Source organism: Dryobates pubescens, chromosome 2 (genome assembly GCF_014839835.1).
Source record: "Dryobates pubescens isolate bDryPub1 chromosome 2, bDryPub1.pri, whole genome shotgun sequence".
Lineage (NCBI taxonomy): Eukaryota > Metazoa > Chordata > Aves > Piciformes > Picidae > Dryobates > Dryobates pubescens.
Window position 1 is genome coordinate 7,450,465 of NC_071613.1, and position 24,505 is coordinate 7,474,969.

General features: G+C 46.7%; 1 protein-coding gene across 1 annotated transcript in view; it reads left to right on the plus strand.

Moving 5' to 3' along the window:
- Positions 1-24,505, plus strand: part of SMAP1 (small ArfGAP 1) — a 69,802-nt gene that overhangs the window by 29,257 nt on the left and 16,040 nt on the right. Inside the window, exons 5-6 of the mRNA XM_054169670.1 lie at positions 13,299-13,376; positions 15,421-15,501. Coding sequence (XP_054025645.1) covers positions 13,299-13,376; positions 15,421-15,501 — 159 coding nt within the window. The remainder of the gene's footprint in view (positions 1-13,298; positions 13,377-15,420; positions 15,502-24,505) is intronic.

The window sequence follows — 24,505 nt, forward strand, 5'->3', positions numbered from 1 at the left end:
GTGTGTCTACTATAGTAAGTTGGTTGCAAAGCAGTTTTAAGACTGTCAGCTGGTGCTGAGGCTCACAGCCCTGTTTGTTGGTTTCTGTTTTTTTTGATGCAGCTATTTCTGAGACCTACAATCTTGGTTATGTATTTTAACATAACAATTTATATAGAGATGTGTTTATGCTTAAGCACACAATCCTTTAGACCTACATGATGTGAGTAGGGCCTGACATCTGACTTACTACTCCCATCTTACTAGGCTGTGAATTTCAGCAGGGCAATGACTACAAGGTTGGGTGTGAAGAGTGGGAGTTGTTTCCATTCCCACCTGAGAAAATGGAACTTTGAGTGATAGCTTTATTGTAGAAGGAAATAAAAACCCCCAAGCCTGGAAACTAGAGCATTGTATTTCATTAAGCATTAGTGAAGGAGGGGGAGAAATTGCTTCACTTAAGATGTGAGATACAACTGTGGCTGGAATTCCACTGCCAGTTACCCTTTTTAACTTCTATTCCAAAGTAGAAAAGAGGAAGAATTGTTTAAGAATGATACTCCTTGAGGTCTTTCAGACTGCGAAGACCTCTCTAAGCCCTAGGTGTTCAATATAGTCACCCACTGCTACCTCAATAATGTTTGAAGGAATAATCAGATTTTGAATTGCTGGCAGCAAGCATAAAACCCAGACAAGCTGAAGAGATTCATGGTACCACTGAGTGGTGGACACCAGGTAATTTCTTCTCCTTGGGCTTTTCTTTCGTCGACTGATGCAAAGTACATCACCAGTCTGAGATGGGAACAAAATGCTGATGGAATAGTTCAGCCAGAGCTGAGTCATGCACACTCACCTGCATTTCCTGAAGGCCACCAAATGTCAGATTGGAGGTGGGCCATCTCAAATCACAGCTAAGGTAAACTGCTGTAGGTACATGGTAGGAGATGCTTTCAATCAGTCTAGCACCTCAAGTCCCAGTCTGCTGCTTGTATTGGGCTATCTTCCTTGGCTCTGGCCCCAGCCCAGCTCCCATTCATGTGTAGTTCAGTGATTTGGAGTGTGTCTGGAACTGGAACAGTCTGCCCAGGGAGGTGGTGGAGTCACCATCCCTGGAGGCATTCAAGAAATGTATGGCCAGGGCACTTTTGGGCATGGTTTAAGGCCATGGTGGTGTTGGGCTGATGGTTGGACTTGAGTATCTTTTCCAACCAGAACAATTCTAGAACACCTCAGAGAGCTATACCACTCTTCCAGTCCTGAGCAGTGATACAGCATTTCCCATTTTCCCAGTTACTAAGGGATCAGAAAACTCTGCTGCAGATACTTTCAGTCTGAAACATTCTGAACTGACACATTCTTTTCCACTGCAGGGAGTGGGAGTTTATTACCGTGTCCTGATAGTGTTTAGAGAATAGTAAACAATTTATTTAAGGCAGGGTGTGAATTATGCAAGGAGCAGAGGTTCCCTGTACCTCTGAAGTTTGCTGCAGGTCTGTATTTTCTGTCTGTATAAGAAGGATGAACTTAGGAAGCTGGAGAAAATGCAATGTGAACTTAAGAGCTTGTGATGGCACATTTCCCAGAAAGTTTTCCTGAAGGAAATGATTCAATCCATGATGCATTTACCACACTGAAATATGTCACACAGGCACCTGAAGATGAACAGAGTGGCTATGTGAAGAGTCACTTTATAGTACCTAGCATTCAGAAGCATTCACTCAGGGGCTTGCAGAGAGATTGCCCTCTCAGTACTGCAGGAGTGGGTATTTTAGTGGTCTGGGAAGAACTGGTGAAGTGGTCTGAAGCATTTTTGCTATATGCTAATGAAGGCTGACATCAGTAGGAAGCTGTGAAATGGCATACATGGATTGTAGCTTCAGGGCAAGGAGAGTGAAACTGGGATGAGATGATTTGGAGACTAGAACAAATGTCTCCTGGAGAAAGACTGAGGGACTTGGAGCTTTGCAGTCTAGAGGAGAGAAAACTGAGTAGAGGTCTTCTCAATGCTGATCAATACTTGAAGGGTGAATAAAGGGAGGATGAGGCCAGGAGTTTTTCAGTGGCACCCAGTGACAGGACAAGAGGTAACCATTCTGTGATTTTCAGGTCACTGACTGGAATGATGCAGTCATAGAATAGTTTGAGTTGGAAGGGACCTCCAAAGGTCATCTAGTTCAAACCTCCTGCAGTCAGCAGGGACATCCTCAACTAGATCGGGGTGCAGAACTTGTTCCTAACATCCAGTCTAAATCTACTCCTTTCTCATTTGAAACCATGGCCCCTCATCCCACCACTGCAGGCCTTTGCAAACAGTCCCTCTGCAGCCTTCTTGTAGCCCCCTTCAGGTACTGCTATGGGCAGGGACACCTTCTACCGGCCCAGGTCGCTCAAAGCCTCACCAACATGACCTTGAACACATTCTAGGAAGGGGAAACCAAAACATCTCTAGGCAACCTGTTCCAGTGTCTCACCACCCTCACTGGAAAGAAGTTCTTCCTCATCTCCACTCTCAAGCTCCCCTCCTCAAGCTCCATCTGCAGTGTTTTCTCTGCTGTCCACATTGTTCCCCTCTAGCATGCTCACAAGAGAGTTTGTCCAGCTCCTCAGCACAGCAGTTTGCTGTTCTTCAGGTTGTTCCTGAGATCCCAGACAGGCAAGCTCTACATTAATGAGACAAGATCAGAACGAGGGCTTGACATGGCTGCAGTCTGCCTTAATGAATGAAGAGGAGGGAGATCATTAACTCTGTGGTTGAATATTTGCATTGTCAAGTTTATTAACAAGACAGACTGTAACACAGCTTGTAAATTAGCTGCTGCTCTCCTGCAGAAGAACAGGTCTGTGTTCTCCCAGCAGCTCAGATATCATTAACTTGTACTTCTTTCTGATCTAACTTAAGGAAATGGAATGCATTTAAGCAATAAAGTGACAAAGTAAGCAGCAGGATAACAGGCAAACCCCAGGCCAGGCAAAAATGGTCACATCATCTCTGAATTGACTTCATTAACTTTTTAGAAAGCCTTTCCAGTTTAGTCTAAAAAATTCTGCAGAAATTTGTGAATAAATACTATAAATAGTGAATTAGTAGCCTCCTCCTTTCAGTATTTTGAGGTCTCTTTCAGAAATGGCAACCAGGTGGTTGTGTGTTTAGAGGCATCTGAAAGCACTCTGTAATTGCTACTGCTTTAAATTAAAAGAGTGATTCAATTCTAGTGTTGTCAATATTTGTTGGAATACAATAAGGAAAGGAAAAGACTGTTGAAATAAGAAGAAACATCCCATAGCTGAACTGGAAACCTGGGGTGCCTCAAGAAAAGTGTGGCCAGCAGGGCTAAGGAGGTTCTCCTTCCCCTCTACTCTGCCCTGGTGAGACCACACCTGCAATACTGTGTCCAGTTTTGGGCTCCCCAGTTCAAGAGAGGCAGGGATCTGCAGCAGAGAGTCCAACAGAGAGCTGTGAGGATGATTGAGGGATTTGAACATCTCTGCTATGAAAAAAGGCTGAGAGCCCTGGGGCTGTTTAGAAGAGAAGGCTGAGAGGGGATCTGATCAATGTCTATCAATATCTGAGGGGTGGGTGTCAGGATCAAGGTGCCAGGCCCTTTACAGTGGTGCCCAGTGCTAGGACAAGGAACAACAGGTACAAGCTGGAACACAGGAGGTTCCACCTCAACATGAGGAGACACTGCTTTACTGTGAGGGTGCTGGAGCTCTGGAACAGGCTGTCCAGAAAGGTTCAGAGTCTCCTTCTCTGAAGACTCTCAAAACCCACCTGGATGCATTCCTGTGTGACCTGCCCTGGGTGATCCTGCTTTGTAAGGGGGGTTGGACTTCTCTTCCAACACCTACCATTGTGTGATTCTGTAAATGAGGATAGAAGAGCCCTCTTCTTTGAGCTTATTTCCCCGTAGGCTGTGTGCATATAAAATGGCCACTCGAGGGCACCTTTGTATTTGATTCAGCTGCTGATTTCCTGACTGTTGATGTGATTTGGTAGCAGTCTCATTTTTGAAGCTCTTGAATCTTCTGAGTGCTAGCACCCTACATTTTTGCATGGAAATGGATGCTTAATAATGTTTCTAACACTTTACCTTGAATCCTCTTTAATGAAAGGCTAAGTAATAACATCAAAAGCAGGATTTTGCAGCAACTACAAGTAAAAGTTGTCTGAAACTTAGTACATTGATCTGGGTCCTGCACTTAGGTCAGGGCAATCCTTGATACCAGTCCAGGCTAGGGGATGGTGAGATTTAGAGCAGCCCTTAACAAATAGCCTGGAGAAGAGGAGGCTCAGGGGAGACCTTACTGCTGTCTACAACTACCTGAAAGGTGGTTGTAGCCAGGAGGGGGTTGGTCTCTTCTGCCAGGCAACCAGCACCAGAACAAGGGGACACAGTCTTAAGCTGCACCAGGGGAGGTTTAGGCTGGAGGTGAGGAGAAGGTTCTTCACAGAGAGAGTTGTTGGCCATTGGAATGTGCTGCCCAGGGAGGTGGTGGAGTCCCCATCTCTGGAGGTGCTCAAGAGGGAATTGGATGTGGCACTTGGTGCCATGGTTTAGTAGTCATGAGGTGTTGGGTGACAGGTTGATGATCCTTGAGGTCTTTTCCAACCTTATTGATTCTATGTAATGGTTTTAGGGTGCTGGTGAATGAGAAACTGGACATGAGCCCACAGTGTGTGCTTGTAGCCCAGAAAGCCAGTGGCATCCTGGGCTGTGTCAAAAGCAGACAGAGAGTTGCTTCTGCCACTCTGCTCTGATGTGATCTAACCTGCAGTGCTGTGTCCAGCCCTCAACGCAGCAAGGATGTGAAGCTGATGGATTGAGTCCTAAGAAGGGCCACAAAAATGATCAGGGGGCTGGAACACCTCTGCTATGAAGACAGGCTCAGGGAGCTGGGGGTGTGCAGCCTGGAGAAAAGACGGCTTCAGGGAGACCTGATAGCAGCCTTCCAGTACCTGAAGGGGGCCTGAAGAAGGCTGCAGAGGGACTGTTTGCAGAGGCCTGCAGAGACAGAATGGTGTGTGATGGTTTGAAATGAGAAAAGAGCAGATTTAGATTGGCTGTTAGGAACAAGTTTTTCACCACGGGGGTGGTGGAACACTGGAACAGGTTGCCCAGGGAGGCTGTTGGGGCCCCATCCCTGCAGCTATTCAAGATCAGTCTCGACAAGGCTCTGAGCGACCTGATCTAATGGAGGATGTCCTAGCTGACTGCAGGGGAGTTGGACTAGATGAGCTTTTAAGGTCCCTTCCAACACAAACCATTCTGTGACCTTAAAGACCAGTAATGTTTCTCTGTCTGTTAGCTGCCATCAGAAACTTGTCAGTACAAACTGAACTGAAGTAAAATCATTCTGAGATTTCCATTACATTTTGCAGTAGCTTCGTCTAATGTTCCTTTCAAGCTTGCTTTTTACACTTGAAATAATAACCTGGTGCACAGACTTCAGCAAAGCCTTTGGGCCAAATGCTGTTTATATTGATGCTTTTACATGAGCTATTATCACAGCTTGGATTTGATTAGTGCCTCTGCTAGGTAATAACTTAATAAATACTATAGAGAGGCTTTTAATGGGGAAAACGAGGGCAGGTAACACATTGCCATGTAAAAAGGGGCAGGGAACTGGATTAATGTTGCCAATCTGCAGCTCCTTTCTTCTCCAATTTAATGCTTTTTGTGAACAAAATTAGTCTCTCACAGAGCAGAGGTGAAAATGAAGTCTTAGGAGTTTTCTTCCCTGTGTGCGTTTCGTTGCTCAGCACCGAGCGTGCACAGCGCTTTGAAGTCACTGTTGAATTTCATCCTGCAAAAAGGTTGCTTTTACTTCCTCAGCTTTCTGGAAAGGAGTCCCAAAGCACAGGCAAGAGGAAGAGATTCAAGAACTGCTAAACATGAAATGACTCCCAAGTCTTTGGGTCTGAAACATGATCAAAGTTTTGTTGGTGTGATTGCAAACGTAGAAGCCGAAGCAGTTCCTTGACTTGATTCCCTCTTTTGGGCAGTTTACTCCTTATGCAAGAGACCCAGCTACTCTTGAATTAAAAACCAAACCGAAATACTCAGATGCTGCTTGTCAGAGGCACACACAAGCACTCCAACTTGCTGCTTTCTTTTTTTGTTCTAGCAGTGTTTATGGTTGGTTGCAGGGGTTGCCATTGCTTTTACCTGATACTTTAAAGCCCCAGTAATCCAGAGATCCTGGTTGACAACTGTCCAGAGCATAGTGCTGACATGTTACCTGAGTGGGCATTAAAATCACAGAATGCTAGGGGTTGGAAGGGACCTCCAAAGATCATCCAGTCCGAGCCCCCTGCCAGAGCAGGATCATCTAGGGCAGGTCATACAGGAATGCATTCAGGTGGGTTTTGAAAGCCTCCAGAGGAGGCTCCACAGCCTCTCTGGGCAGCCTGCTTCAGGGCTCCACCACCCTCACAGTAAAGAAGTTTCTCTTCATGTTGAGGTAGAACCTCCTGTGTTCCAGCTTGTACCTGTTCTTCCTTGTCCTGTTATTACTGGGTGCCACTGTGAAGAGCCTGGCACCTTCATCCTGACACCCACCCCTCAGAGACTTATAGACATTGATCAGATCCCCACTCAGGCTTCTCTTCTCCAAGCTAAACAGCCCCAGGGCTCTCAGTCTCTCTTCATAGGAGACATTCTAGTCCCTTCATCATCCTCTAGCCTCTGCTGGACTCTCTGCAGCAGATCCCTGCCTCCCTTGTACTGGGGAGCCCAGCAGTGGACAGTGAGTGCTTCCTTACTTGGATTCTGGAAGGTGACTGGAAGCAGCTTTTTGGATTTTGATGTAAAACTTTGAGTTGCTTCATGGCTTGTACCAGGCTGTCAAAAGTGGGGGAGCTTTTGATCACCTCCTTTTAGTGATTGTGAAGATAAATCTTAACTCTTGGCAGCTGCTTGTTCAGATGTCTCTTTTCATTGAGTCTGAGTTAAAGGAAGATATTTTCTACCTTTCCTGTTCTCTGCTCTTCAGACTTGCTAATTGATGTCAGCATGGGCCAGCTTTTCTTGAAACTGATTCTTTAGCCTTTCTTCTCTATTTCCACTGTAAGGCAACAATTGAATTAAAACTGACAAAGTAGAAAAGTGATAACAGGAGATAATGATTGCTGTGGAATAGTGGATTTTTGCAAACCAGATTTATTCCTTTTTTTTTCTGCTCTACAGAGGGGCTGAAACAACAGAATTTTAGGTCCTCAGATTTGGACCCAAGCATGGAGTAGCTTTTCCCTTTCTTGATCAGGCTTGTAGAAACCGACAGGCATAAATCAGGTAGTGATAGGGCTAGGGGGAATGGAAGCTGGAGGTGGGGAGATTCAGGCTGGACATGAGGAAGAAGTTCTTCACCATGAGAGTGGTGAAGCCCTGGAATGGGTTGTCCAGGGAGGTGGTTGAGGCCCCATCCCTGGAGATGTTTCAGACCAGGCTGGATGAGGCTCTGGCCAGCCCGATCTAGTGTGAGGTGTCCCTGCCCATGGCAGAGGGGCTGGAACTAGCTGATCCTTGTGGTCCCTTCCAACCCTGACTGATACTATGATAAATGATATGTCTGATAGATAAAAATAAATATTTCTAAATGAAATATATAACTAAATAATGTCTACAATATATAAATATATGGAAATAAATACAAATGAGGGCTGATAAATACCAAATTAGCCTCCCTTCCCCCCCCGCCCCCCAATATGTTCCTTCCATCTGGGACTACATGGTGCTGCTTTTTAGTGATCTCAGGCTCCTTAAAAACAGTTTAAGAACTATTATTAAAAGCCAGCTTGGCAGTTCTGAGGGGTGACCAGGCTTCTGCTGTCAACATTTCCACTCATTGTGTGCCTTTCAGTTAATGAAAGGCAGTTTCCCCAGGACTGAGTGCAGCACTTAGGCCAGGAGAGCTGGATGCAGATACCTGTCATGAGTGAATGGTTTGATCCAGGGGTTAGTCTTAATTTCAGCACTCCCACTCCTGGCCACAAATGGAGAAGCAGGTCCCTGAGCAGATGCTTTCTCATTTGCCACGTATTGACAAGCTAATGAATCTCTTCTGAGAGCAGGTTTATGAGCTACTTCATCACTGCAGTGGGTTTAAAAACAAAGCTTTACTGGAAATGCAAGCCAGCCACACACAGCTTGTCAGCCACTGCTCCTTACTGGCATTTCAGGGTTCAATACCTCACAGGCCCTTAGGTAATGGTAAGTCTGCACTGCAGACAGGATGGAGAAGGTATTAATGCTAATTTGGAGCGGTTTAATCTGAGTTTTGGCAACAAAGTCATCAGAACAGCATCCAAGTTGTTGACTTATGCTAATGAGGATTATTTGATGAGGATTTTGCTATACATCTGCTGTTTGACAACATGAACTTACCACAACCTTTCCAAATGAGAGTTGGGGGGGACAGTACAAGGCAGAACAAAACCTGAGAGGTTTTATTGACCTCTCAGAATGTCAAGAAACTTGGCTGGTTTGCTAAAATACAGGGGCAGGTCAGGTTCAAAATGAGCATTCTGATACCTGAAAACCAAGGGCTTGATAAATAGTGTTTGGTTTCTTTCTGTGCTTGAAGAGGGTATTGCAATCTGTAATATTCATAGAAACATGGAAGTATAGAATGGTTTGGGTGGGCAGAGGCCTTAGAGATCATCTGCTCCAACCCCTCTGCGGTAGGCAGGGGCACCTCTTGACTAGCCTCAGCCAGCCTGGCCTTGAACACCCCCAGGGAGGAGGCATCCACAGCCTCCCTGGGCAACCTATTCCAGAATCTCACCATGATTAAGAGAATGGTTTGGAGAAAGACTCTGTAATAATGATTTGGTTGCCTAGGGAGGTTATGCATGCCTCTTCCTTGGAGGTATTCAAGGCCAGGTTGGATGAGGCCTTGGAAGGTGTCTCTGCCCATGGCAGGGGCTTGGAACTGGATGATCTTTAAGGTCTCTTCCAACCCAAACCATTCCATGAATCTATGCTCTTAGTGAAAATTCAGTCTTCTAACTGAAAAAATGCCAAGGCAATAAAAGAACCCACTCACATCATAGTGGTGTTCCAGTTTATAGTCTTATCTGATGCTAGTTCTGATGTGTGGATGTGACAGAGTGTGAGACCTGAGCAGAGATGAGGGGCAGAATGATTGGCACTGTAGGGACTTGAGTCTAGCTGGAGAACACTACTCTGTGGTCAGGAAGCAGCTGGTTCAGTGCCAGCTGGGAACCCTCACAGGGTTAGCAGGTCAGCATCAGTTTGTCCCAGTGGCAAGTATTTTTCTAGGCTCCTCTGGTACCCTGGTTGACTCTTGGTGCTCTGACAGCTTACTCACCACAGTGGACTGCATCAGCCTCTCTTAATCCTGGTTTATGCTGAGCTTTATCCAGCCACTCAGTTTGACTGGGCTGGATTTTTTCATTCAGATTTCCCTATCTGGCACAGCATGGTAGATAACAAATTTAACAGGATGCAGTGGTGATAAAGCTGTTCAGCAGCCCAACCTCATGCTGCTGCTTTCATCATATCAAATGAATCAGTTATTTGTGTGTTGTAATGTGTCTTCTCTTAAAGATTAGCCAGTTGTGTCTTCTGTGCTCCTGCTTAGGTATTTACATGTGTGCAGGTGCTTTCAAGTGCTGCTTTTTAGCCTGCAGTGAATGCAGTGCTGCTGTTTAGATTCACAGAATGGTTTGTCTTGAAAGGGACTTTAAGGTCATCTGGTTGCAGCCACCCTGCCATGGGCAGGATACCTTCCACTAGACCAAGTTCCTCAAGGCCTCAACCAATGTGGCTTTCAACATCTCCAGGAAGGGGGCATCCATAATTTCCTTGGGCAACCTGGTCCGGTGTCTCACCACCCTCACTGTAAAGAACTTCTTCTTAATCTCCAGTCTGTATCCACCCTTCTCAAGCTTCAGTCCCTTGATTTCTGATGATGATACGCAGATTGAGAGGGTGGAAGTGTGACACAAACATCTCCAGTGCTGATTAACCCCCACAGCCCCGCTGCAGAATTCTGCTTACCTGGTTGTGTGTGGTGAGGAGCTGTTCACCTGGGAGAGCTATCTGGCTGGAATGCTCTTAAAACCACAGAATGGGTTGGGTTGGAAGGGACCTTCAAGATCACCTAGTTCCAACCCCCCCTGCCATGGGCAGGGGCACCTCACACTAGAGCAGGTTGCTGAAGAACAAAATGGAACAAATATCAAAATGCTTCGAGAGTTGAAAGCATACTGAGGATGTTCCATTATCCCAATTCCACATATTTGCAGTTAATTGAAATCTTAGCAAGGAACATGATGTTAGAGCTCACAGTTTAATATGTGCAAGTTACCTAATCATTTTTCTCCCTGACATCTTTATTTGGTTCCAATGGAGTTGTAATCAGAATAAACAGGATCCCTGGGTTCCTATAGCAACAACAATGGGAGTCTGAAGAATTGCTTCGTTGCAGCAGATGTATCCCCAACTCTTCTAATAACCTGAGGGTTTCAAAACAGTGAACTAAAAAATGAGGCTTCTGACTCAGAAGTCTGGAGGTAAAATTTGGGTTAAAATTTAAACCTCCTGATAGCCTGAAGAATTTCACAGTATCACCAAGGTTGGAAGAGACCTCAAAGATCATTGAGTCCAACCTGTCACCACAGACCTCAGGACTAAACCATGGCACCAAGTGCCACATCCAATCCTTTCCTGAACACCTCCACCACCTCCACCACCTCCCTGGGCAGCACATTCCAATGGTGAATGACTCAGTGAAGAACTTTCTCCTCACCTCCAGCCTAAACTTCCCCTGGCACAGCTTGAGACTGTGTCCTCTTGTTCTGGTGCTGGTTGCTTGAGAGAAGATACCAATGCCCCCCTGGCTACAACCCCCCTTCAGGTAGTTGTAGAGAGCAATAAGGTCTCCCCTAGCCTCCTCTTCTCCAGGCTAAGCAACCCCAGCTCCCTCAGCCTCTCCTCACAGGGCTGTGCTCAAGGCCTCTCCCCAGCCTTGTTGCCCTTCTCTGGACACCTTCAAGTGTCTCGATGTCCTTCTTAAACTGAGGAGCCCAGAACTGGACACAGGACTCAAGGTGTGGCCTAACCAATGCAGAGTACAGGGGCAGAATGACTTCCCTGCTCCTGCTGGCCACACTATTCCTAATACAGGCCAGGATGCCATTGGCCCTCCTGGCCACCTGGGCACACTGCTGGCTCATGTTTAGGCGGGTGTCAATCAGCACCCCCAGGTCCCTCTCTGTTTGGCAGCTCTTCAGCCACTCTGACCCCAGCCTGTAGCTCTGCATGGGGTTGTTGTGGCCAAAGTGCAGCCCCTGGCACTTGGACTTGTTGAATGCCATCCTGTTGGACTCTGCCCATCTGTCCAGTCGGTCGAGGTCCCTCTGCAGAGCCCTTCTGCCCTCTAACTGATCAACATCTACTCCCAACTTGGTGTCATCTGCAAACTTGCTGCTGACTGACTCAACCCCCTCATCCAGATCATCAATGAAGATGTTAAAGAGGCTGGGGCCCAGCACTGATCCCTGGGGGACGCCACCGGTGCCTGGCCGCCAGCCGGATGTGGCACCATTCACCACCACTCTCTGGGCTCGGCCCTCCAGCCAGTTCCTAACCCAGCACAGAGCGCTGCTGTCCAAGCCATGAGCTGACAGCTTAGCCAGCAGTTTGGAACAGTAAATGAAAAAATGAGGCTTCTGATTGGTAATTCTGTAGGTTAAATTGAGTTCAAATTGAACTCTTCTAATAACCTGAGGATTTTAAAACAGCAAATGAAAAAAGTGAGGCTTCTGATGGATAATTCTGTAGGTAAAATTGGGGTTAACATTTAAACTTTCTAATAACCTGAGGATTTAAAAAGAGTAAGTGAAAAATGAGGCTTCTGATTCACAATTCTGTAAGTAAAACTTGGGTGAAAATTTAAACCTTGTAATAACCTGGGGCTGGAGCACCTCTGCTGCAAGGACGGGCTGAGGGAGCTGGAGTTGTTCAGCCTGGAGAAGAGAAGACTTCAGGGAGACCTAATAGCAGCCTTCCAGTACTCAAAGAGATCATGTAAGAAGGCTGCAGAGGGACTCTTTCCAAAGGTCTGCAGTGACAGGGTGAGGGGCAATGGTTTGAAATTAGAGTAGATTCAGACTGGATGTTAGGGACAAGTTCTGCACCATGAGGGTGGTGGAACACTGGAACAGGTTGCCCAGGGAGGTAGTTGAGGCCCAATCCCTGGAGACAGGCAAGGTCAGGCTTGACAAGGCTCTGAGCAACTTGATCTAGTAGAGGATGTCCCTGCAGACTGCAGAGGGGGTTGGACTAGAAGGCTTTTGGAGGTCCCTTCAGCCCATCTCATTCTGTGATTCTATCCTGATCTGCTCTGTATTAGCTCCATTTATTTCAACCTTTTCCTTATAGCTAGCAGAGGTGATGGAAGGTAGTGCAGAAGTGTCAGCTATATAGCTCTGAATATCTTCTGCATGTTTGGTAAATGTCATTCAGTTGTGGTTTTGTTGTAAGGGGATTAGGAAGATAATGTTTCCATTAAAGTGTTCATCTATGCATAAAGAAATAGGGTGGGAGGATGGGTGAAAATACATTTGGAGAGATCCTCTTTTCCTGGATGAACTGCAGGTGTCACAGGTAGAACTTCTGCCTTTGGGATAATTGTGGAAGTCTGGAGGTGCTAACAGCAATTGTTGAGACTGCTTCCCAGGAAAGAGAGGGATCACCTGTCTGGGAAGTCTGGCATCCTACTGCTAGTATGTGGTTTTGTGTTAACTCAAAGCTCTTTCCTTATTTGTAGTGCTCTTAGGGAAGAGTTAATTAGAACTTTAATTAATGTGTAACTTCAGAGTTAGTTTGCATTCCTCTTAATAAAAATATTCTATTACAGTGAACAAGAACAAAGATATTCCATTTTTCCTCCTCCTCTGGGACAGTGTGCCTTCATGCTTCAGGACATGAATATTTCAGTAGTCACTCAGGATAAAACTGAACAATGGATGAAACCTAATTATTTTTCTTAGGCCTGTGATATGATCTGAGCCAGGTTCATTTTCTTCTATTCTATTCCAGTGAATTTCATTAGAAGTCACTCAGTGCTACCTGACAGATTGCCTTCAAAAATCACACTGATTAAAAAAAGAAAGGAAAACAAATACTTTGTCTCCTCGTTTTGTTTCTTCTATGCTGTACTTTTGTTTTTCTCCCACCCTTAAACTGACTGAAAACCAGAATTAAATCCTGTCTGTTAGCCCTTTCTGCTCCCTCCCTGCCCTGCTGTTCTTGCTTATTTTCTGTCTCCTTTCTTTCCTCTGTTTTGTACAGATCTCCTCTTCTGATGGTGCTCAGCCTCTGGCATCCTCTCCTTCTCTGCAAGCTGCTGCTGAAAAGAGCAAAGCAGAGGTATATTGCATTCAGGTGTAACTCTGCTCAGGTCACTGCTCTGCACCAATATTTACATTGCTGTCGTTTCATTGAGCTCACCAGTGAAGTTGAATTGCTGGAGATCCTTCAGGCATTTCAAATGCTTCTCTCCTGGCTTTTTGGACAAGATAAATGAAAAAGACCAATCCAGTGGGACAGAGCACGTGTGATTGTTCCCTCCAGGTGTTCTGCTCTGGTTCAGTGTCACAAAAGTGTGGAAACACCATTTTATTCCCACTTAGTGGGCATGAATGACATTGTCCTGTCTCCTCAGTTTGATTGTCTTGTCCATTGTCCTCAGGAGTAGTTTTGGTGTGGTTGTTTTTTATGTGACTTGCTTGTTGCAGGATCTAGGTGATCAGTACTGTTCCAGCCGTTTGGTTCAGTGTCCTTGGAGAGAAATGGAGAATTGAGAGGTGATTCTGCCATTTCACTCTGGTAAAACCTCATCTGGAGTACTGCATCCAGCTCTGGAGTCCTCAGCACAGAACTGCAGACTGTTAGGGGTTGGAAGGGACCTCTGCAGCCTTCTTGTAGCCCCTTCAGGCACTTGAAGGCCGTTATTAGGTCTCCCTGGAGCCTTCTCTTCTCCAGGCTGAACAACCCCAGCTCCCTCAGCCTGTCCATTCATAGCAGAGGTGTTAGAATACATAGAATAAACCAGGTTGGAAGAGACCTTCAAGATCACCGCGTCCAACCCATCAACCAATCCAACACCGCCCAAACAACTAACCCACAGCACCAAGCACCCCGTCAAGTCTCCTCCTGAACACCTCCAGTGATGGTGACTCCACCACTTCCCCAGGCAGCCCATTCCAATGTGCAATCACTCTTTCTGTATAGAACTTTTTCCTAACATCCAGCCTGAACCTCCCCTGGCGCAGCCTGAGACTGTGTCCTCTTGTTCTGGTACTGGCCGCCTGGGAGAAGAGACCAACATCCGTCTGTCTACAACCTCCCTTCAGGTAGTTGTAGAGAGTAATAAGGTCACCCCTGAGTCTCTTCTTCTCCAGGCTAAGCAACCCCAGCTCCCTCAGCCTCTCCTCATAGGGCTGTGTTCCAAACCCCTCACCAACTTTGTTGCTCTTCTCTGGACTCGTTCCAGCAAGTCAACCTCCTTCCTAAACTGAGGGGCCCAGAACTGGATACAGTACTTGAGGTGTGGCCTAACCAGTGCAGTGTACAGGGGCAGAATGACCTCCCTGCTCCTGCTGGCCACACTGTTCCTGATGCAGGCCAGGATGCCATTGGCCCTCTTAGCTGCCTGAGCATGCTGCTGGCTCATGTTCAGCCTACCATCAACCAGCACCCCCAGGTCCCTTTCTGCCTGGCTGCTCTCCAGCCACTCTGACCCCAGCCTGTAGCTCTGCATGGGGTTGTTGTGGCCAATGTGCAGAACCTGGCACTTGGATGTGTTAAATCTCATGCCGTTGGACTCTGCCCATCTGTCCAGCCTGTCGAGGTCCCTCTGCAGAGCCTCTCTACCCTCCAGTAGATCAACTCCTGCCCCCAGCTTGGTGTCCAACTCCCTGATCATTTTGGTGGTCCTCCTCTGGACCCACTATTCCTGTCTTTTCAGATCTGCTTCGCTTAGGAGCACCAGCCCTTCTTCTTTTCCCCTTCTGCCTATAGAAAAGCAGATGAGCAGGTGGCATAGTAAATGTCTTGGATTCCCAAAAGTTCCAGTGTTTTTTGTAGTGCTATACTTGAGAACTTGCTCAATTCTCAGCCTTCCCAGTCCTTTTCATAGTACTGTATTAGAATCTCTTGACTTCTCCAAGTTGCAGTATTTTTAGGAGCACTGCATGTGAGAATTGTCAGAATTTTAAGTATTTTTAGCAGTACTACTTGAGCAGAGTGAGTCACTTCTGGAAGCAGAGCAGATAGAAGCTGACTTGAAAGGGTGTAACTGAATCTCCCTGTTTGTATTCCCTAGGACTGTGGACATTCAATACGTTTGCAAGTGCATTGTTACTGAGCACTACCAAAATGCCTTCTGTTGTTGTTGTTGTTGTTTTTGCAGAAGGAAAAAGAGAAAAAGAAAGAAGAGAAAAAGAGGGAGAGAGAATCAGAGAAACCATCCAAACAGTTAGCAGTTGAAAAGGTAAGAAGAGAGTTTTTTTGCAGTTGTTTAAAAGGTATTCAACAGATTTGACAACAAGGAGGTCTTCCTGGTGTGTTAATATGCATTGATGGGTGTTTAGGACCAGTAATCCACATGATCCACACCAGTGGTTTCCTTGTGCTGGGTCTTGCAGAGGTTGGTTGACCACACTGTGAGGAAAACAGTTAAGGGGAAGTGGGAAGTGAGTTAGGAGTTGTTAAGATTGAAGGTCAGATAATGAAGCTTTTTAAGATGCTGTTCTTGCAGAGGGGATTTGCAGTTTTATAGAGCACTTAATACTGCCTTCCATAAATGAATCCTTCTGAAACCAAAGTGTTTGTTTTGCAGAATTGAGGTAGTAACTCTAGTCTAGGTAATTTGAAAATACTCAACTAGAGAGCAGTCTGGAGGGGAAGGACTTGGGGCTGTCAGTTGGTGACAAACTCCCCAGGAGCCGGCAATGGTCGCTGGCAGCCCAGCAGGCAGCTGTGAGCTGAGCTGTGTCCAGAGCAGGGAGAGCAGCAGCACAGGGAGGGGATTCTGCCCCTCTGCTCTGGTGAGACCCCACCTGCAGCACTGCATCCAGTTCTGGTGCCTCCAGCATGAGAGGGATATGGAGCTGCTGGAGCACATCTAGAGGAGGCTGTTAAGATGATTAGAGGGCTGGAGAACCTTCCCCGTGGGGACAGGCTGAGAGAGTTGGGTCTGTTCAGCCTGGAGAAGAGAAGGCTCCATGGATACCTTAGAGCAACCTTCCAGTACCTGAAGGGGCTACAAGAAAGCTGGGAAGAGACTTTTTACAAGGGCTTGTAGTGATAGGGTGAGAGGGAATGGATTGAAGCTTGAAAAGGGAAGATTCAGACTGGAGATTAGGAAGAAATTCTTTCCAGTGAGGGTGGTGAGACACTGGAACAGGTTGCCCAGGGGAGGTTGTGGATGCCCTCTCCCTGGAGGCATTCAAGGCCAGGTTGGATGAGGCCTTGAGCACCCTGGGCTGGTGGGAGGTGTCTCTGCCCATGGCAGTGGGTTGTAACTGGGTGATCTTCAAGGTCCCTTCCAATCCAAACCATTCTGTGAATCTAAGAACACAACCTGACAGACAAACCAGTAAAGGGGCTTCTTTCTTTAGCTGTATGAAAGCGCAGTGAGCAGTCTTGGCAAGGTGGGCACAACTAAACGTACACTGCTCTGGAGAGTTAACATTCAACAGAAATAGAATGGGTAATTTAAGTATAAATTGCAGTAATTCCTTCTAAGACAGCTGTCCCTTCTCAATTCATCACTATCTTCTGATCTGCAGTGTAGGCTGCAAAATGCATCAGAGTCTCCATCTGTCAGTTGATTCCCCAGCAGTGCTGTGCTACAATTCTGAGGCATGTTGTGTATTCACACATTATGACTGCAGATGTACTTCCAGTGAAGTTTTTCCAATAAGATTTGTTTATTTTGCATAATAAAAGAAGACACAAAAATATGTGCATGCTTGGAGGGGGGAATAAAATCCCTGCTTGCTGCCACTATCTTCTTTATTCCTTGCTTCTTTCTGAAATTGGAAAGTAGGCTTGGAATAAGTTTAGCACAGAAGCAAACTTTGTTCTGAGGAGTTGTGCAGCTTCACTGAGCTAGTGGGAAAGGATGTCCTTGGTCATGCTGGGGGAGGTCAAAGTGTATTTATGGATGCCAAGAACAATATCAAAATTGTTGGTTATTGAAGTTTTACAAAGGTATCTGGTCACATGTTTTATCCAGGGAAGCTTTAGGCTGGATATTAGAACAAACTTCTTCACTGCAAGGGTTCTCAAAGCCCCCAGCATAAGGGGGGACATGGAGCTGCTGGAGCAGATCCAGAGGAGGCCATGGAGGTGGTCAGAGGGCTGGAGAGCCTCCCCTGTGGGACAGGCTGAAAGAATTCTGGTTCTTGAGCCTGAAGAAGTAAAGACACACTCCAGGGAGACCTTAGAGCAGCCTTCTAGTATCTGAAGGGGGCTACGAGGAGGCTGGGGAGGGACATTTTGCAAGGGCTTGTAGTGATAGGATGAGAGGGAATGGAATGAAGCTTGGAGAGGGAAGATGTAAAGTGGAGATTAGGAAGGACTTCTTCACAGTGAAGGTAGTGGGACACTGGAACAGGTTGCTCAGGGAGGGCCTCCATGCCCTCTCCCTGGAGTTGTTCAAGGCTGGGTTGGATGAGGCCTTCAGCAACCTGGGCTGGTGGGAGGTGTCCCTGCCCATTGCAGGGGGTTTGGGACTGGATGATATTCAAGGTCCCTTACAACCCAAACAGTTCTATGAATCTCTGAAAGACTGGAACAGGTTCCCCAGGGAGGTGCTCGAGTCCCCATCCCTGGAGGTGTTTCAAAGAGGCAGGGATGTGGTGCTGAGGGCCAGCCTTGGTAGCATCAGAGAGTGGTTGGGCACAGTGTTCTTGGAGGTCCTTTCCAACCAGAGCAATTCTGTGGTTCTATGATTCTGGTCCACGTAGAGCAATAGACTTCAGTTAACAGAAGTTAAAAAGGTGGCTGTGATTTGGAAATCTGAACTTACTTACCCACAAAGGCCTAGTTTTGGTCTGGGGGAGAGAGAGAATTATCCTTTGCAAGGATGCTTGAACCTCGTGGCAGGGCTGGGACTGCTTGGCTGGGTGGGGAGGAAAGACAGCAGTGCCTACAGACAGCTGAGGGGCAACCCTCATAGCTGAAATAAAAACCAACTGAAATGCCACTGATGAGATTTACATCTGAAGTGCCAGCAGATTACTACTTAATGATTAAGCAAGGAAAATGAAGTCTTTTGATTTTAAATGCTTCTGCTACGAAATAAGGAATTGGGTGAGTGTGTCTGCATTGGCTGAGTGCTGTTGTCACAGCTGCAAAATCACCTGGAATGCTGCAGCAGATCTGATTTCACTTTGAATATGTCAGCACTGATTGCTCAGGTGGAGCTCATCTATGTGACATCTTGTTCATTGAAGAGATTCTTTAAGCTTAGGCTTTTAAGGAAGGGCATGAACCTGATGGAGCAGGCCCAGAGGAGGGTCAGGAAAATGATCAGGGAGCTGGAAGACCTCTGCTATGAGAACAGGCTGAGGGAGCTGGGGTGTTCACCCTGGAGAAGGCTCCAGGGACACCTAATAGTACCTTCCAGTACCTGGAGGGGCTACAAGAAGGCTGCAGAGGGGCTGTTTGCAAATGCTTGCAGTGGTAGGATGAGGGGCAGTGAGGAGCAGATTTAGATGGGATGTGAGGAGGAAGTTCTGGCACCATGAGAGTAGTAGAACACTGGAACAGGTTGCCCAGGGAGGTGGTTGAGGCCTCATCCCTGCAGATATTCAAGGTGAAGCAACCTGATCTAGGTGAGGATGTCCCTGCTGACTGCAGAAGGTTGGACTGGATGACCTTTGGAGGTCCCTCCCAACCCAACCCCTTCTATGATTCCATGATTCTGCTGGACCTCTCAGGATGATGAATGTTTCTGAGGGCTTGCAGCAGTTAAGGTTTGATTCACTGAAGAACTGTTGTGACACTGAATTGGGTTGGGTTTATTGCCTTGCATTTTGAGTTTGAAGTTGGCTCTTGTTTGCGTATGGAGTTGATTTAAGTGACAAGAATGGGTCAGTCAGAGGTTATCTTTCAGTGGCAGTATATCAAATGCTGAGTTTTCCTCCCCAAACTGGAGTCTAAATTGCCAGTTTAAGCTCAGCACTAGCAGTGAGTTGCTGCTTCTCAGTGAGCTGATACCAGCTAGCAGATGGCCTGAATTAACAGAGGTAGGCATCAAATTTATTTGCGTTTTTAAAAGCCTGGAGAAGCCCTCAGATAAAACTGAAGGCAAATAATATTCCTCTTCTTGCAGGAAAAGCAATGTGTCACATATTTCTTGAACCAAATAGGAGGAATGTGTTTGTTTTCCCCCCCAGAACAGCTGAATGTCCTACAGGGGAAGTGAGACAAGAGCTGTCAGTCCCCAGTGGTTCTCTGGAGATGTTTTTCAGTCCAAATTGTAAGCCTAATCATTTTGTGCAAGGAGTGAGTTGGAGCAAACAGTGCTCTACTGATCTTCACCTCATTGTGAGAGGGCAAGGAAGAGTTGAGAGCCCACACAATTCTTGGTGTCCACTTAAAACACCACTTAGGTGGAAGTCATGCATTCAGGTGCTTAGGAGGAAAATGACTTTCAAATATTGACCTGAATGATCATTTCAATACAGAGTTGCACTGAGTGCACCCTCAGCAGGTTTGCTGAGCTGTGTGGCCTGGGTGACACTGGAGAGAAGGGATGCCACACGGAGGGACTTGGACAGGTTTGAGAGGTGTGCCCAAGCCAAACTCATCACAGGATGTTAGGGGTTGGAAGGGACCTCCAAACATCATCGAGTCCAAACCCCCTGCCAGAGCAGGATCTAGCACAGGTTGCACAGGAACACATCCAGATGGGTCCTGAATGTCTTCACAACCTCTCTGGGCAGCCTGCTCCAGTGCTTTGGGACCCTCACAGTGAAGAAGTTCCTCATGTTGAGGTGGAACCTCCTGTGCTGCAGTTTATATCCATTACCCCTCATGAAGTTCAGCAAGTCCAAGTTCTAGGTCCTGCACCTGGGTTGTGGCAATCCCAAGCACAGATACAGGCTGGGAGAGGAGTGGCTCAAGAGCAGTCTGGAGGAGGAGGACTTGGGGGTGTCAGTTGGTGACAAACTCCCCAGGAGCCAGCAATGCTGTGTGCTGAGCTGCATCCAGAGCAGGGAGAGCAGCAGCACAGGGAGGGGATTCTGCCCTTCTGCTCCACCTGCAGCACTGCCTCCAGTTCTGGTGTCCACAGTACTATAAGGACATCAAACTGCTGGAGCAGGTCCACAGGAGGACACAAAGGTAATCAGAGGGCTGGAGAACCTCCCCTGTGGAGACAGGCTCCGAGAGTTGGGGCTGTCCAGCCTGGAGAAGAGAAGGCTCTATGGAGACACAGGGCAACTTGTTTCCCTGCTTTCTACTCCCACAGAGGTTGAAGGGTTTTAAGGCTTCTCCTTGTCTCAGGCTGCATTTCATGGACCTGTCCCAGCCTGGTTTTATATTTCTAATCAGACCTTTTCAGGCTTGGGGAAGAGATCAGATTCTTTTGGCTTCTTGGGTTGCTGTTAATGCTAGCCTGGGGAAAGGTAAATTAATTGAGAGTCTTCCCAAAACTTCTGCAGTTCATTCCTGTAGCAAGTAACAAAGGAGCCTTATGTTGGAGGATTACCTTGAAAAAATAGTCTTACTTCATGAAATTAATCTGGCCTGGCTCTTGTTACACATTGGGAGTTGCAAACAAAGAAATTAAGAAATGGATGCATTAGAAGCAATTGAAAGAACCCCCTTTTTTTTTGTCAGGTGGGAAGAGGATTGTTTGTCCTTTTAGTTAACCTCCAGCAAGGGTATCAAGGTTTTTATCTCAGCCCCAGTGCATGTTCTCTCTCAGCTCTTGATCCTCTCAAGTCTGGTGTGCAGCAGGACAATATTTTAATGTGCTTGTAAAATATTCTATAGAAACAGAAGCTTAAAACTGTGAGAAGCAGCTTGGGTTTGGGCTGCTTGGGTTAAATTGGCTCCTTGTTCAACTTGCCCAAGTGTTTGTAACAGAACAGGTTGCTTAATTTAACCTGCTTCTCAGCTCTATTTTTGCTCAGTGCAAGGTCAAAACCTAAGAGTGCTCTGGATTTTCAGTTGGTGGTGCTCATTAGCAGATGACATTACCAGGGGTTCTCCTGCTTCCTTATGGTAAGCTTCACCTATTGCCCTGGTGACTGGATCTAAGGAAGAGATTCTTCACAGTGAGGGTGAGGAGACACTGGAACAGGTTGCCCAGGGTGGTTGTGGATGCCCTCTCCCTGGAGGTGTTCCAAGGCCAGGTTGGATGAGGCCTTGAGCAACCTGGGCTGGTGGGAGGTGTCCCTCTGCAGCCTTCTTGTAGCTCCCTTTAGGCACTGGAAGGTCACTGTTAGTCTCCCTGGAGCCTTCTCTTCTCCAGGCTGAACAACCCCAGCTCCATCAGCCTATATTGGTAGGAGAGCTTTTAGTTCTGAGTGGGTACACTGATGCTGTGTAATGTGTGACTCAAAAGGTTTCCAGAAGGCAAGCTGTAAAAGAAAACAGTTTAATGAGGAGCTGGAATTAATTCAGCTACATTATTGCAGTCTAGCCCAGGCTAATGAGCTCAATAGAAACAGAGTAGAAATACCTAAGCTGAGTTCATATAACCATAATAACCATCATGGCCATAAAATGTGGCTCTAAAAGTGAAGATGTATTTAAAAGGGCTTGTAAAAATGCAAACCATATTTACTGCATTTCACAGCTTGCAAACTGAGATGCATTAAAAATACTTCAACCCTAATCTGATATATAGCTGTTGTAATGGGACCCTGGATCAGCTACAGCTTTGAGATGGATCTGTCCTGATTTGCTACTTCAGAATGATTTCTTCTAAGGGATTTTTCTTCTAGAAACAGGTTTTATTGGATTAGCAGCAGTGTGCTTTTGTTTTATCCAATCCAGTTCCATGACATAAAATCATGGAATGGTTTAGGTTGGAAGAGACCTCAGAGATCATCTCCTCCAACCTCCCCACCATGGGCAGGGACACCTCTCAACTAGACTCAGCTGCTCAAAGCCTCCTCCAACCTCAAGGCCTCATCCCTGAACAGCTCTAGGGAGGGGGGAATTCACCACCTTAGCCAATCTGCCTTGAACACCCCCAGGGAGGAGGCATTCACAGCCTCTGTGGGCAGCCTGTTCCAGAGTCTCACCACCCTTATACTGAAGAACTTCCTCCTAACCTCCAGTCTAACCCTGCTCTCCCTCAGCTTCAAACCATTGGAAAGCAGTTCTGAGGTCTCCCTGGATCCTCCTCTTCTCCAGGCTGAACACCCCCAGCTCCCTCAGCCTGCCCTCGTAGCAGAGCAGCTCCAACCTCCTGATCATTTTCATGGCCGTCCTCTGGAGCTGCTCCATCAGCTCTGTGTCCTTCCTGTGTTAAGGGCCCCAGAGCTGGACATAGTACTGCAGGTGAGGTCTCATCAGAGCAGAGCAGAGGGGGGCTTATAGAATAGAACAGAACAGAATTAACCAGGTTGGAAGAGACCTTTGAGATCGAGTCCAACCTGTCACCCAACACCATCTAATCAACTAAACCATGGCACCAAGTGCCACATCCAGGCTCTTCCTAAACACCTCCAGCGATGGTGACTCCACCACCTCCCTGGGCAGCACATTCCAATGGCCAATCTCTCTTGCTGGGAAGAACTTCTTCCTAGCATCCAGCCTAAACCTCCCCTGGCACAGCTTGAGGCTGTGTCCTCTTGTTCTGGTGCTATCCCCTCTCTCTATCTGCTGGCCACGCTGCTTTTGATGCAGCCCAGGCTGCCAGTGGCCTTCTGGTCTGCAATGCTTTAAACAGCTCCAGACTGACCTGTTCCAGCAGAAGTCTTTCAGCTGTCAGGAAAAATCATGTCTACAAACCTGCTGCAAGCTTACAGTAAATTCCTGCCATTGCTTTCTCATATGGAAACTCTCAAATGTTTATGCTGTCTTGCAAGTTTTCTTGCAAGCAGGTAATGAAGAGGGAAGGAATCCAATTACCTGATGCACAAAGCATACCATTCCTGCCTAACAAGAGCAAAGGAAGACTTTTGTTCAGTAACCATAGAAGCATCTCTGAGCTCTACTGAGTAAACTGGAAATTGCTTTTAAGTAAGACAAAAAGTGCTTTTCACTGAATTATTTGGTGGACCTTCAGCCTTCCTGAAGCTGCTTGTGGTTAAGGAAGGGTATGGAAATAAGGAATGGATGGGTAGCCAGAGGGGTATGAAACCCTCAGTTCTAGGCTCATGTGAGTGTTTCATTGGAATAGGAAACTGAGGAGAATGGGCAGAGAAGGATTATGTTTTCATGTGAAATAGTAAAGCATGAAAACAGGAGCAGAGAACTGGCCTGGGCAGCTGCTGGCTCAGATTTTTGGCAGTGACTGATACCTTAGGAGAGGTATTTGCAGTAGTAACTTAAAGCAGGACATGGACCTGAGGGAGTGGGTCCAGAGGAAGGCCACAAGGATGATCAGAGGACTGGAGAAGAGAAGGCTCAGGGGAGACCTTAACACCATGGACCAGAACATACAGGGAGGCTGCCAGCAGGATGGAGATTCTGTTTTTCACAAGGAGTCTCCTGGAAAAGACAAGGGGTGATGGGGACAAGGTACTGCTGGGGAGATTCCCATTGGAATGTTTACCCTCCAATCTGTAGGAGGGGAAAGTAAAGGATTACCTGAATAAGGAGAGCTTTACACCCATGGGTTGAACTATAAAGTTCTCCTAATACTTCAGGGACTCAGGAACCCAAATGACTCTGTCAAAACCACGTTGGTGGAGTCACCATCGCTGGAGGTGCTCAGGAAATGTGGCCTTCAGGACATGGTTGAATGGCCATGCTGGTGTTAGGTTAAAGGTTGGACTCAATGATCTTAGAGGCCTCTTCCAACCAAAACAGTTCTGTGACTGTGGGAGTGAAGCAGGTTCTGTTGGTGTCAGCCCAGTGCCCGGCCTGTCAGTGTTCCACCACTGTTCCTCCTTAATCTGTTTTAGCTCAGAACTGCTCATTGATCAACCAATCCTCTTCGTGGTGGTGTGATAATTACAGAGTCAATGCAGGTGAAATGCATTCAGGAGAAGGCATTTGTCATGCCACTGCTGGAAAGTGGTTTGTATCAATATTACAGATTGCTGTTTTGATGGATTTAGGTGATCAGGCTGATACTGGTACGAGCAGAGGTGTAACCAGATTTGTGAGCTCATTGTCATAATCAAATTTCCTGTTAATCCCATCTTCCATTCTGATGGCTGTAGGCAAGAAAAGGCCAGAAGTTCTTCTTTCCAAAGGGGGGAAATGATGTCACTTGCCTTCAGGTCTGCAAAGGCAAAGATCATGAACACAGATTGTGTCCATCTGTGAAGTCTAAAAGCTCTGCAGATGCTCTTTCC